Raw genomic sequence first — 13,120 nt, 5'->3', positions numbered from 1 at the left:
TGGCTCGCATGGTCTAGTGGTATGACGTCTCATTCACTCTGAGAAGGTCAAGGGTTCGATCCCCTTTGTGATCACCATTGTTTTTATGCTGGCCGTCTCAAACCCAAGTCTGTGGTTTGGTTGTAATGATGCAGAAGATATGTTGGTTAAGCGGAGTTCGAAATATCTTGTGGATGCATAAATAGGCATGAAACCTCGTTTATAATGAATATAACGGGGTACTGTTTATAGCCAGGTCAACAAAAATAGGCGTTAATGATAAATTTCAATTAGAGAACCACTCTGGCCGAACCAGAAACAATTTTAATCTTGAGAGCCCTATTTTGGTGCTAATTTAGCGAATCTATGCGTACTTTCCAAAATCGAGAACCTACTCCGGGTTCGGGGTCTGATCTTAATCTGTTTTTTCCGAGTTAGACTCTGCCGTTTAGGTCACTATAGGTTGCACCATTCCACTTCTATCTCGCCTTGTTTACTGGCTGTCAAAATCAGACATATCTCGGCTAAAGGTGGGGTTAAAGTTCCTCTAACCTTACAGTCCATGGCAACTATTTCATCACTCTATAGAATAATGCATATCACACCTACACAGACGAAGATATACCGTATATTATACATTACATTAGATTGTTGCAGTGCACTCGCGCTGTTATTTTCGCTCAAGCGTTCAACTGCACGTAGTTTCCTGGAAAACTCCCGGTCTGGCCGTTGTAAGTACCAGTCCACCAGCCATCGGCACCCTGGGTAATCACCTGGATCACCGCACCCGTAGCGAATGTCAAGTCCCCCTCAACCAGAGCGGCGTAATCGTAGATTGCAGTGCAGGTCTGGCCAGAGGTTGGGGGCGACATAGGGGCCGGAGCAAAGCCCGTGACTGGAGCAGGGGACACAGGGGCAAAGCCCGTAGCAGGAGGCGACACAGGCGAGGTGACAGTCTGCCCATAAGCAGGTTGGCCGTAAGCTACAGGAGACTGAGGTTGTCCGTAGGTTGCCTTTTCGTTGCCATATCCGCCTACCGCTGGAGCGTAAGCCCCCGCCGCTGGCGCGGCGTAAGCCGGTAACTTTTCCGCCCCTGGCGCTGGCGCACCATATTCCCCCGGAGCTGGCGCACCATACGCACCTGGTACTGGCGCAGCTGGAGCATACCCAATCGGTGCACCCGCCTGCTGTGCCTGTTGTGCCGCAAACCGTCTCTTCGTCAACTCCAACTTTGCCTTGGCATGTCCCACTTTGAAGTGCGTCAATCCGATCTGTTCTGTTTGCGCCTGAATATCCCCTCTTTTGTAGTTAAATGCCTCCACAATGTCCGTTGTCAAGTCAAAGTACGGAATCTTCAATTCTTCCATCCGGTTGTACAATGTGTAGAAGATGTTCAACTGCATGAAATAGAAGCTCACAAACAACGGCTTGATGAACTCCGCCTCCAACTGGAAGAGCACCGGTAACTCCTGCTTCAACATATCATTGTAATAGTTGTATTCCTCCTGAGCAATCTGGACCTCTGCCTGCGCCTTGTACTCACGTTCTTCGTCCTTAGGTGTCTTCTCCTTCTTGTCTGCATACTTTTTATGGGTGTTGAGGTGGCGATCTAAGTCGACCTGCTTGTGGGCACGCTTGGTGGCCATCTTGCGGATCAGTCGGATCACCGTAATCAATTCCTGGGCCGGGGCGATGATTCGCGTGTCGATAAGCTCGAGGTCCGGCTTCAAAGTCGCCTGGAGCTCCGCCACGACCGCGCGGTACGCTTCGGACGCCTCAATCCCCTCTGGATTGTCCTCCGGGACCGCCGCGTTCGGGTCGGACAACCGCCCGCTAATTGGCTTGTAAATCTCTTCGATCGCCCTGGAAAACCCGATCTGGTGGTCGAGCATCCCGTTGACCGCGGCGAAGTAGCGCTTGGACTCGTCGCTGAGCTTCTGGGTTTCGAACTCGAGTTCCTTGAAGCGGCGCTCTGCGTCTTCGTAGACGGGATCGGATGTTGTTTCACCCTACGGCATGTTAGTATCGGAAGTTTAGCGAGTCCGTGTTGAAGAAAGTGGGGTGAAGAAGCGAAGCGTTCGGCGCAACCGGAGGTACCGCCCGGGAACTTGCTCCAGTAAAGTCCAGGTCACGCGAAATTCAAACGAGGTAAATCCTCCTGGAGAACCGGACCGTACTTTCCTGAGCGGAAGCGGGCGTGTGGGGATAGTGTAACTGGAAGAAGCCAGTACTGCTCTCTTTCGGCTTTTCCAATAGATCATTTCCAATAAAAACAAGCTCCTACCGGATTTACCCACATCCCCACCCTGGCTTTACCAATTAGCTGCTCCGTAGGCTGTCGCTGCCCTCGGCTTCACCAACTTGCTCCTAAACCTGTTCACATACCATGTTGAACTTCTGGCGGAAGTTCTGTGGGGCTCTGATGATCCCCTTCTTAAGGCCCTTAAAACTCATATTGATTGCGTTGTGTTGTAATGTGCGTTGTGAGCAATTGGCTTAAGTCAATTGAATACAATGTGAAGTAACGACAGTTTTGCTCGGCCATTGCTCCGCCTGGGAAAAAAAGGGGTAGGTCAGGGCATGAGCAGCGCACGTCCAAGAGCAGCGGCGCAGTTGTGTGGAATTCTCCTGTACGGACACTAGCTCAACTAGGGACGGACGACTTAGAGTCATGAGTCAATAGTAGGTGGATAGCGAACGAGGATAGCGTACCAGGCTGAGAGTTCTGTTTTCAGGTGACGGGTTTCGCCAATCTGTGTATATGTAACTTACCAGCGGTCATGGTGGCTTCTATTGAAAAGGAAGAGGGGACAATGAGTCCGGTGACGTCATGGGTGCATCAGGGAGGGACGATGGGCTTATTTTAAGGTTTGTTTATATAGATGCCAAAAGAAATTTCAATGTCCAAAAACTGCTGAGAATATTGTTCTGAGGTGAACTAAATGGAAAATTTCGGAAAATGGTTTTGATTTGTGGTTTTGATTTGTGGTTTTGATTTGAAGTTTTGGGATAATAAAGCCAACCTATGGGGTAATTTTCACGAACGTATAGATGGTATGGCAATTGGCGTACATCTTTTGCACCTCATTTACTGTCTTTATTGAATGTATGCAGATTTTAAAACTTCAATTATCTCTAGCTTCTATTGTGCCGTAGAAATTTATTTTAGGGAAATGTTCATCAAATTATTTCTCCTCACGCGTCATTCCATTACACAAAAATCTGCAGGGATGGCAACTTCATCAGCATTCATAAACCTTCTTAAACTTACAATCTCCGTAGAGCTAATATAAAAACCAGCTTATCTAGAACTTGGCCTTGGTTACCGTGAAATCTCTTACCAATACGCGCCTTACTTCTTCGGCAACACCATAGGACAACTCAAAGCCCATGCCGCCTGCACCATAGGCGTGAATTACGGTCACCCCGTCTTCCTCCTCCGTTTCAAGCCTGAACCCCGTCTTTCTTGCAGGTCTAAATCCCACGTTGATGCGCTCGATCTGGGCCTCCGTCGCCTTCAACAACGGAAAGATATCATGCGCACCTTGCAAGAGCTGGGCAGTGTCCCCCATCTTCGGTATCGGAGTGCTGTCATCCACCTGCTTAGTACCTCCGAGAATGAGGCCACCATTGAGTGGTCTTGGGATGATAAATGTCCACTTGCCGTCGCACGACTGGTGGGTAATAGTTTGGTTTACGTATGGCTTCAACTCTTCCTCGGTAGGTCTCAATAACAAGGTCTGGCCACGGATCGGGTAGCAAAGCGGGTCAAACCCCCCATTATAGAGCAAACCGTTACCGGAGCAGTTCACGAGGTGTTTCACATATGGGAAGAGTTCCCTAGCGGCGGATAATGACAGCAAGGTTTGTCTCACAAAAGTGACTCCGAGCAAAACCAACTCCTGGTAGAGATATTGGAGGTATTTTGGGGAGTTTAGCGTCCAGGTATCATACAGGGTGACTAGTCTGGCTCTCTCGATAACCTCCTTGGAAATGGCAATCTCCTTGTTGGAGTAGTCATATGAAACAGTGTCGGATTTCAAAACACGAAAGTTCGAAAGCTCTTCGGTGTAGCCGCGACCGAGAGAGGTATACTCAGGCAAAGGATTTTCCATGATTTCAACCCCCTGCATGAATTTAACAGAAGATTCTGGGTGGTGCTCGGCGAGATGGCGGAAACGGGCCTGGGTCGCACGCGTGAGCGGCCACTCGAACTCCAGGTAGTCGTTTCCAGGAATATTTGGGAAGGGGCGGAAGTGCGCGCCAGCCCAAGGAGAAGTGTAGTGAGGGTTACCCAAGTCTTTGGTGGGCAAATGGCTTGCCACGACGGCGATGTGTGTGGTAGAACCGATGGCATTGGCGATCTCAAGAGCACAGGTCAATCCTATGACGCCAGCGCCAACAACCACAACGGTGGGTTTGGCTTGGGAGTGTGAAGACATTTTTCAATGAAGGATAAGTATGCTGATGTTGAAGAGGTTAGGGTTGCGTTCATATACACTGAGGAGAAGCTGGGTGTTTAGGCATCGACTACTCCGCAAATGCCCATGTAAAGGCCGAACAGATCAGGTGACTTAAGAAACGCCGTGCGACGGATAAGCGAACTCTCAGAGCTACGAGACGTGACCCAGAAAATGGAGCATAAGTAATGGGGTTGACGGGTATTTATGATATCGGTGCTCAGTAAACATATCCATTAGCAATCCACAGATGGTTATACTCGAAAATATAGTAAAGCAATAGGTGGAAAATTGGAAGTAGTAGCACAGCCACACAGATATACAAGCAAAGCCATACTATCATACACGAATAAGCTCGCTCCGACTACTCGATATAATAAATATAGCTTAGCTAGACTCAGACTCTTTTGGAAATGTCAGGATAGTACATTTAACTAATAATTTTGAGGTCTGAAGATATGCCTCTCCCAGTGATCGATGCTCGGCATTTCGATTCGAGGGCATTTCGGAGGTCCGAGGGGCTTAACGGTACTCATGCATATCATAACTTACCAACCGCCTGTTTCTCCCCGGTGGCGGGGTCACGCTTTACACTCATAACTGTATTACACTCATAACAGCATTATACTCGTAGAAGCGTTACACTCATAACAGAACTACATTAATTAATTAACCCAAAATATTAAGTGGTGAGCGGCTACCAAACGCTCACTCTTTTGATGTAGCACTCCTCTTGAGTAATTGGTGTACAACTGTCATGCTGCTTAAAACTCTGGGGGGTCCCGTTAGTCCTAGACGTTAACTATCGGGAAGATATCCATGTCATTACTGGAAGAATTTGCGTGCAAGGGAAAGGAACCTGGAGCGATAAAAAGCACTCCTAGTCTTAAAAGCTGAGAAAACTGTGACACAAGACAGGGATGGATATGTATCTGTGTTCCTTCGCTGATAGTATGGCAACATATCGATATCGTAGCTCGTGTGACACGTAACCTAATAAACTAGATTCTGCTCCTACTTAGCATTTTCAGACGAGAACCAGCGGTCAATTTTCCTTCCAATGTCATAAATGTCAGGTTTCATTCTGCACCTACCCCTCCCCCCGCCCTCCTCGGTTCTACCCGGAGTGACGCACCCCAAGTTTTGTCGACCAGACGCATGCGGCGAAAACATAAACCGTTGGCCAAGCGGTTATATTTTCTTCCGACGCTTATTAAACATTAGACAGTTATATTCCACCATTGCCAGCGGCTATCTGAGTAACACAAGCCATTTATCAAGCCGTATCACCAACCATTAGGGACCGTTTATCCAACCATACCTCTGAGTCCTGTTATTATCGATGACGGAGAGTACAAAGGCGCAAGACGCCCCCATCCGCGTGCTCGGGCGCAACCACTACGCGTGTTCCCGGTGCAAAACGTCCAAAATCAAGTGTTCAGGAGGTATGTATTTATTTGAGAAAAGAGTGAAGTGGAAGAAAATTTAGTCGGGCTGAAGAAAAGGCTGAATCCCCTGTTGGGGAGTGTGAAGTGATCCCTGATTCCAATACTTTGTATCGTTGGTTACCTTTTGCGTAGCCAAAGGTGTGTACTGTGCTACCAGAGGGAACCGAGGCTCCTGATCCAGAAAATCTCTTCGAGTTAATGGTTTCTTTTTTCTCCGTGGTATCCTTCCTATCGATATTGGAGACTATCAGCCGGGTCATAGATAGCTTGCAAGAACTCACACTTGAGGTTGACACGTGAGTTGCATATAAGCTACCAGAAAAAAACCTTCAGATTCCTCGGATTAAGCTGCTTGGACCGTGTATGGGGGACCTCCAGAGACTCCCGCTGCCAGCCGGCCGCATTTATTCGGATGGAAAGGTAATATTCAATCCTGATGGGTAGTTGCCCATTCTCTAGAGAAAGAATCGTTTTACACTCAATGTGGGGCTTTTTCAATCCCAGAAGGATACCAACTCTGTGTGCGTAAATGCTCGGTGTTCCATATCGTTAAATCCAGCATTTTTTATCCCCATGGCCGCTCATAATCTGTCCAACTCACTTCGCTTGCTCGATATTGTATACTAACATTTTAGACCGACCAGCATGCAAGAACTGCGTGCAAAGCGGCAACAACCACGACTGCGTCTACCCCTACAAAGACCGCAAAGTCATTATTCTCCAATCCCAGTTGGAAAAACTCCACAAACGGATCCACGAGCTCGAAAACGGTACCACATCCGTAAAGCTCGAAGAGGAGACAATCCCCAAGCACAAACGGGTAGAAACCCCCAACCAAGAACTACACCGAACCCCGGAGAGGGAGTCACCCGAGGAAATCCAAGAAGCCGCAAGCAATCCGTTATTTCCCCACTCTGATCGCGTGGGGTCTATCTCGTGTCAGGTGTTTGACCACGCGCTAGAGTCATTTCTCGGCGACTACGGCGGACTAGATGGCTCGCAATCTGCCATGTCGCCACCGAACAGTGATAGCGGTGCAGACGGGGTCAACTACTACCTCGAAGATACCCTCCTTGAGAGCAGCAGCCCCAGCACATTTGTGAGCCTCCCAGACATCGCCTATGCCCTCACTTTGATCGAAACTGTGCGCAACTTCAACCGCGAGTACTACTTTTTCGACTACCGCGAGTTCGCGGCGCGAGTGCACCAGGTGTACGCGGATCTCAACTCACAGGATCCAATCTTCCTCTGTCACTTCCTCTGCGTGCTCGCGATCGGAGAGCAGTGCCGCAACGGCTCGCTCGCAATCCAACAGCAGAAGCAGTTTCCCGGGCTCGAGTTCTTTGTGAATGCAATCCAGCTCTTCCGCCTCAATAAGGAGGAGCACACGGCCGAGTACGTCCAGTGCGTGCTCTGTCTCGGCTTCTTTTCGCAGACGTTGAACCGCAGTAATACGGCTTATGGCTACTACGGCTTGGCGATGCGACTGGCATTGGTCTTGGGGCTCCATCGTAAGCAGCCAGAAGAGGATCGTGTGGTGCTGGAGAAGCGCAAGCGCGTGTGGTGGACGGTGTTTGTGCTCGACAGCTTGTGGGCATCTAAGATTGGTATGCCTGTGCACATTGAGATCGGCATGACGGACGTGGCGTTGCCGATGGAGGGATATGAGGATTTGGACGACGGCTTTGAGATCGCCCATTTGCATGAGAACGTAAACTTGTGCCAGTACATCGCAAAGATTGTGCGCAAGGTGTACTCTCCGCCGTCGTTCACTGGAGAATATCGTATCTTGTCCGAAACAAGAGACCAAGGGGACGACTATCGAAGCCCTGGCACTCCCGGGACATCACGAACCAGCTTTGTGACCAGCACCTTGGAATGCCTCAATGATTTGGTCAAGTTGGAGATTACGTGTCAAGAGTACACTCAGAGCATCCATGAGAACGGCGTGCTCCAGATCCACAACCAGCTCTCACGCGGTGTGGTGAATCTTTACCTCCGGTTCAATCACCTCGTGATCATCACCACTCGTCCGCTAGCCCTTGCAATTTTCAAGAAGTCCATCCCTGAAACGGCCGAGACGCGCCAGGCCACCACGCGCTGCATTGTCAGCGCGTGCTACAACATCGATGCACTCTCCAACTTGAAGAACTTTGGCCAGTTGACCACTGGATTCTGGGACGGACAACACTGTTTCTCCGCGTTGTTGATCTTGATCATGGCTTCACTCTCGGGCAATCAGTATCTCCCGTACATATACAAGGGTGTGGACATTCTTAAGTTCTTGGCCCAACGTGGAAATATCAATGCCAAGAGCCACTACAATCGCCTAAAGGAACTTGACCGCTTGCTTGTGACCATCGCCGAGAAGAACAAGAGCTTCAGCTTGAGCTTAGGATTGGGCGCGTTGAAGTTAGACGATGTGGGCTTTCACATTCTCCCGCCAATGTCAAAGCAGAAGCAGAGGCTCCATCGGCAACAGTACACCGGGAAAGCCAAGACTGTCGACGTTCCGTCACTCCTGGATTTCGGCTGCTTGCCTGAAATTGACATGCACGAATTAGATGCTTTTGGTCTGACCGAGAAGTCATCGTCGTACATGGATCTTGGTAATTACTTTCTGTACTCAAAGATTGCGGAGCCTGGGTTTGAGTTCAAGGCGGAGGAGCCGAAGGAGAGCGAGGCGAAACAACAGCAGTTAGATCTCCAGACGTTGCGGGATATTAACAATAATCCACACTTTACATACGGGAGCCCTGATGTGATGAATGGGTTGGACTATTTGGTGAACAATATTGAAGGGTGGGTCAATGAGTAGGTTGAATAAGCCAGGTGGGGTCAAACAAGGAGTCCCAACTGAAAGAATGAAGGAAGCGATTTCGAACCTAAAGTCGTGACCTTGAGGAGGGAAGAGGCTTGGGAGTGTTTTTGTAATTAGTGATTTACATCTCTGCGTAAGTATAACAGTGGTTGCACGATCTTAATGAGTAATGGTTTTGTTTGAAACATGTATCGGGACCTTTATTTTTGATTCAGATGGAATTAATATTGTAGAATGGACGTTACCTATCAGATTTATGAGTAAAGCTATGTCGATGCTCGATATACTCTTTACTAAAGGTGCCATTTAATTCCGCAGAAGCCATCGGTAGATATCCTCACTGATAGAACGATAGTCTATACAACTTACCATACAGCATTTCTGTATTGCATCCTTTTTGGTATACAAAGAGCTCGACTTTCATTTGTATGATATATCCTGCCTATGAAAGGTACTCTCATAAAACAGACTAATGTTTGACCTTAATCCTTCGCGGACTCTAGTCTCTGTAAGTTTAAGGAGAGTGTATAACAACCTCAACGTGAACGAACATATACCAATATGTACTATTCAAAAAATAGGGTCCATACGACCCATCATTCACTCATGCCTGTTTCAGCAGAACTACCAGTCAACGGAAAGCATTTTCCATCTCCTATGGGCAGTGGGACAAAAAAGTATCCTATAGCATACGTCACTGCAAGAGAAGTCAGTAAAACGTACTTCTTGATCCCGGTGTCTACGTTCTCCTGGGAAGTGTTCATGATCTTTTCGGTGTTGGTGTTAGTTAGCTTGGTAAGACTTCCATCGGTATCCCGAATGTCCCGATATTCGGTGATGTGGGAGAGTACGTAACCCAATTTCATTGAGTCTATTAACTCGTGCAACTTCTCTGACTTAAACCACGCGTATGTTACTCTAAAATATTGAATCCCTACCCTCCCGATACGGATAAAGTGCACGAATCGATTGGGGGTAATAAGCAAGAAACGAGAAGACAGCTATCAGCCCTATTTAGAGGTTTAACTCAACGCAGAATATCAACAGAAGAAAGGATTTCTGGGCTAACCTCTAAATATTGTAAGATGACAACATGCTGACAAGGATAAGAATTTTGAGGAAGTAGAGGGTCAGATTGACAGGCTTATCCTGCCCCTCCCAGGACTTGCTGGAGCCTTTGGAATATCATGATGGACCGCAAAAAGTGGTTCGCCCCTGTCTACGCGATTACAATTCGTTGATAGCGCGCAGTAAGTGATGTCACGGCCATATGGGGCCATTGAGTGCCATTATTTTCTGGTTTAATTTTCTGGTTATTTTTACCACTTGCTCTGGATGTTTCAAACGAGATATGTGATTCGCCTGATCTGGGAACTATATGTGGTGTGCTCGTATTACGTCGAGACTTAAATACCTTGTTAGTTCGTATTACTCCGGGGGCATAAAAGCTTTCTTCCATAATTCATCTATATCGCACAGGATGAGAAAAAGCTGCGTTATCAACAATACGGCCTGTAAGACAATAAGTATGAGCTTCAGGTCGTTGCGAGAGACGTTAAATGGGCTCCGATAATGAAGTGTTTTCATCAACCAATAAACAATCACTGTGTTCCGGGTAAAACATCCAATCTTGTGCCGACTGTCTGCGTAGTATTCCTTTGAACTTTCATTGGTATAGGAATTCTATAAGTCAAGAAAAAGGTTGATCAAGAAAAGCCCAAATGCAATCCGAGCCCATTTTAAGCCCTGTGACAAAGGAGGACTTTCGAGATAATTCTGTCCACTTTCGGAATCAGAGAGAGAGGAGCTTTTCGTTTTCAAAATCTCCCACAGCTGTCACTAGAGAACTTTCATCGCCATGATCTCCAACATCTGAAGCTTTTTCACAATGGACTGAGAAGCTCATTGTTTAATAGGGAGGGAGATCTGAGGAAAGGGCTTGGCAGTGTTTCAGACCGAAGTTAAAAATCAGCTATAGGAATCTAAAGCTGTAAGAGCTCGAGAGAAGCAGAGTGAGCACGTCAGGAAATACTATGCATACTAAGTGTATGAGAATGTGTTAAAATTCGAGTAACAACAAGACATATGTAGGGTACCCAAGCCTTACTGCAAGGATTTTTTGGGCTGTCAGATTAGGTATGTAGGGTAGCTATCCTGAGCAACCGAATATCTGTCACAGACATGGCTGACGTGCTCCTTCGGAAGATAACCAGCACCGAAGACTTGCGGTTATGAAAACAGCAGTACAACCAATCCAGGAGGTGACTTATTATAGCTAATTCAGTTTACTCTGGTTGACAAAATAAATGCAGTGCCAGACAAAATAGCTGCTTTGCTGGTAATTATAATGTGCACTGCCCTGATGGGGGCTTATATCTGAACACAGTGCCACCTGAAAATGACACCTCTTCATATCGTTCCAGCTACAACATTAAACTTTTCAAGTTCCTATTAAGTTATACTAAGCGCAAGAAATAAATTGAAAAAAGGCGATTGAAACAAAATGCAAGACCAGGTCAGAAAGCAGCCTCAAATTCTGAGGTGTAAGGCTATACCGCTTCTTTAGTGTATCTTGGAAGCGCATACATACCAACCACCTTTTCGGTCGTGATCCCAACAGCGTGTTTGAAGTACGATAAAAATGCTCATTCAGCTCGCAACATGATGCGACAAACCGAACAATAGATAATTCATAGGGCGATCAACTCGTATTCCCTCAAGGCCAATATTCCCCGTTAGCCTGTCCTATCCCAAAGATATATAAGCTTTAGTCGAAATTTATCTATAAAGAAAACACGAAGGTTGAAAATGCCACGAAAAATACCAGTCGAGCAGTAATCAGTCCTCTGTCCGCGGGTGAAGTCAGGTTCCACAAAACATATAACGATATATACCACGGAATTGCAAGCACAGCCCACGAAGAGTATACAATTATCTTGGCTGTAGGTGAAAAGTAGTTCCTCAATCCGTCACCTGCAAGAAAGTGTCCTGATACAAAAGAAACAAATGTCTGAAAGAATGCGATACTCATAATGGTCCCTGGCCCCATCGGCTCAGGAGGAGTTTCAAGGCGGGTCTGCTTGCTTTCGAGATCAGAAACGATGGAAAGAATTCTATCGAGCTTTTCCGTGATCGCCAGTATCGGATCTTTGCTGTCTTGAGCGCCAGTATCAGGAGCCTTTTCATACAGGCTGGAGAAGCTCATTATTTAAGGGGAAGAAAGATGCGAGGAAGGGTTAGCAGTGTTTCAAAACAAGGCTGCGAATCAGTTGTAGAGATATAGAGCTTCGAGAGGTCTAGAAAAGTAGGGGGTGGAAACGTTAGGAAGAAGTACGCTCGCTCGGTTTGGTAGGATACTTTATGAATCGATTCTGGGGATTATCCAGGTATAATACTTTACATTACAACAGTAAATTGTCTGGGCTGCCTTTCTACACATGTAGAGTAACCACCCTGGCAGACTAGAAGTTACTCGTACGGACATCACATATATATTTCAGCTACGACAGCCATGGAGACCCTAGAACCAAGCCGCCGATTTAAACTTTTTTCAGACATGATAATGTAATCCTGCATGACGTATTGCCAAATTGGGGATCCAGTTTCACGAACTTTGATATAACTCGGTCACAGAAACTCCAAAATGCTGGGGTGCGTAGTCGAAATCGATCTTCATGTGCAACTGCTTTATCTAATGACAATCTTAAAGCAGTGATTTGTTTGTCCATAACCCCAGCTAGAGTGTTGATTTAGAATTCTCAAACATACCATCCAGTAAATTTGAAAACGCAGAACATTTAATTGTCAAGGATCTGAGGGACTCTCCTCTTTTGCCAAGCAGATAAAGATTCTCAAAGTAATCGACGATCTATACTGGCATGAACTATCTGGGCCTTTACCAGGGCTAGTTCGGCCTTAATTTGGGTTTCATAATCACCGATATAGACTCGATGCTATAATACTAGTAATACCACATATCAAAGAGGTTAAGCATCGAGGCTTATTTAATCAGCGGTAAGAGAAAGCAGGCTGCAGTCAGACAACTTTGTTGCTGTAATAATTATAAGGTACAGCGTCGAAGTGGAAGCTTGTGTCTGTACGTGGCGCCATTTTCTAAGTATCACCATTTCATATCTCTCCAACCATAGTATAAATGTTACCTAATCACACGAGTCGTTGGCAGATATCACGTCACAAGAACTTTCTGTTGTGAGTCCACTGTGAAAGAATCCCGGGAAGGCCACCGACAGTGTACTCCACCTCTAGCACATAGCTCTATAGGTTTGTCTGATGGATAAAATCATTGGCGAGACCTATTTCCTTATTGTGCCTGCACATTTTATAACATTTTTATGACATAGCTGTAGACTAGTCCCATATTCTTATTGGGTGCCAGACTGCGGAAACGTCTC

The 13,120-nt window shown here is 46.7% G+C and overlaps 4 protein-coding genes and 1 non-coding gene across 5 annotated transcripts; 2 read left to right on the top strand and 3 right to left on the bottom strand.

Moving 5' to 3' along the window:
• Nucleotides 1–2: 2 nt before the first annotated feature.
• BABINDRAFT_t291 lies at nt 3–74 on the top strand. The gene has a single exon. It is a non-coding gene; the product is annotated as a tRNA-Val (tRNA).
• Nucleotides 75–659: 585 nt separating this feature from the next.
• RVS167 (amphiphysin) lies at nt 660–2,696 on the bottom strand (the record flags this gene model as incomplete). The annotated part of the gene is made up of 3 exons (XM_019132462.1): nt 2,365–2,696; nt 1,160–1,988; nt 660–1,102 (listed from the first exon to the last, which is right to left on the bottom strand). The coding sequence occupies exons 1-3, from the start codon at nt 2,431–2,433 to the stop codon at nt 660–662; spliced, it is 1,341 nt and encodes a 446-aa protein (XP_018983677.1). The 5' UTR covers nt 2,434–2,696.
• Nucleotides 2,697–3,111: 415 nt separating this feature from the next.
• DAO2 (Dao2p) lies at nt 3,112–4,581 on the bottom strand. The gene has a single exon (XM_019129653.1). The coding sequence runs from the start codon at nt 4,419–4,421 to the stop codon at nt 3,285–3,287; it is 1,137 nt and encodes a 378-aa protein (XP_018983676.1). The 5' UTR covers nt 4,422–4,581; the 3' UTR covers nt 3,112–3,284.
• Nucleotides 4,582–5,642: 1,061 nt separating this feature from the next.
• On the top strand, nt 5,643–8,923 carry BABINDRAFT_53068 (Zn(II)2Cys6 transcription factor). Its single transcript, XM_019132191.1, has 3 exons — nt 5,643–5,884; nt 6,523–7,654; nt 7,757–8,923. Exons 1-3 carry the CDS (start codon nt 5,782–5,784, stop codon nt 8,703–8,705), a joined length of 2,184 nt encoding a protein of 727 aa, XP_018983675.1. The 5' UTR covers nt 5,643–5,781; the 3' UTR covers nt 8,706–8,923.
• A 2,233-nt stretch (nt 8,924–11,156) lies between these two features.
• BABINDRAFT_162983 (uncharacterized protein) lies at nt 11,157–12,135 on the bottom strand. The gene has a single exon (XM_019129652.1). It carries the CDS (start codon nt 11,911–11,913, stop codon nt 11,491–11,493), a length of 423 nt encoding a protein of 140 aa, XP_018983674.1. The 5' UTR covers nt 11,914–12,135; the 3' UTR covers nt 11,157–11,490.
• Between the last annotated feature and the right edge of the window lie 985 nt (nt 12,136–13,120).

The sequence above is a fragment of the Babjeviella inositovora genome (genome assembly GCF_001661335.1).
Source record: "Babjeviella inositovora NRRL Y-12698 unplaced genomic scaffold BABINscaffold_11, whole genome shotgun sequence".
NCBI lineage: Eukaryota > Fungi > Ascomycota > Pichiomycetes > Serinales > Babjeviella > Babjeviella inositovora.
The sequence above is the reverse complement of the archived record's forward strand: the minus strand, read 5'-3'. Positions and strand labels throughout refer to the sequence as shown.

Bases quoted from the DNA above. Each gene is read 5' to 3' on its own strand.
- DAO2 (XM_019129653.1), bottom strand. From the start codon at position 4,421: ATGTCTTCACACTCCCAAGCCAAACCCACCGTTGTGGTTGTTGGCGCT.
- BABINDRAFT_53068 (XM_019132191.1), top strand. From the start codon at position 5,782: ATGACGGAGAGTACAAAGGCGCAAGACGCCCCCATCCGCGTGCTCGGG. The intron at 5,885-6,522 runs GTATGTATTTAT...CTAACATTTTAG, and splicing joins CAAAATCAAGTGTTCAGGAG to ACCGACCAGCATGCAAGAAC. The intron at 7,655-7,756 runs GTTCACTGGAGA...CTTTGTGACCAG, and splicing joins AAGGTGTACTCTCCGCCGTC to CACCTTGGAATGCCTCAATG.
- BABINDRAFT_162983 (XM_019129652.1), bottom strand. From the start codon at position 11,913: ATGAGCTTCTCCAGCCTGTATGAAAAGGCTCCTGATACTGGCGCTCAA.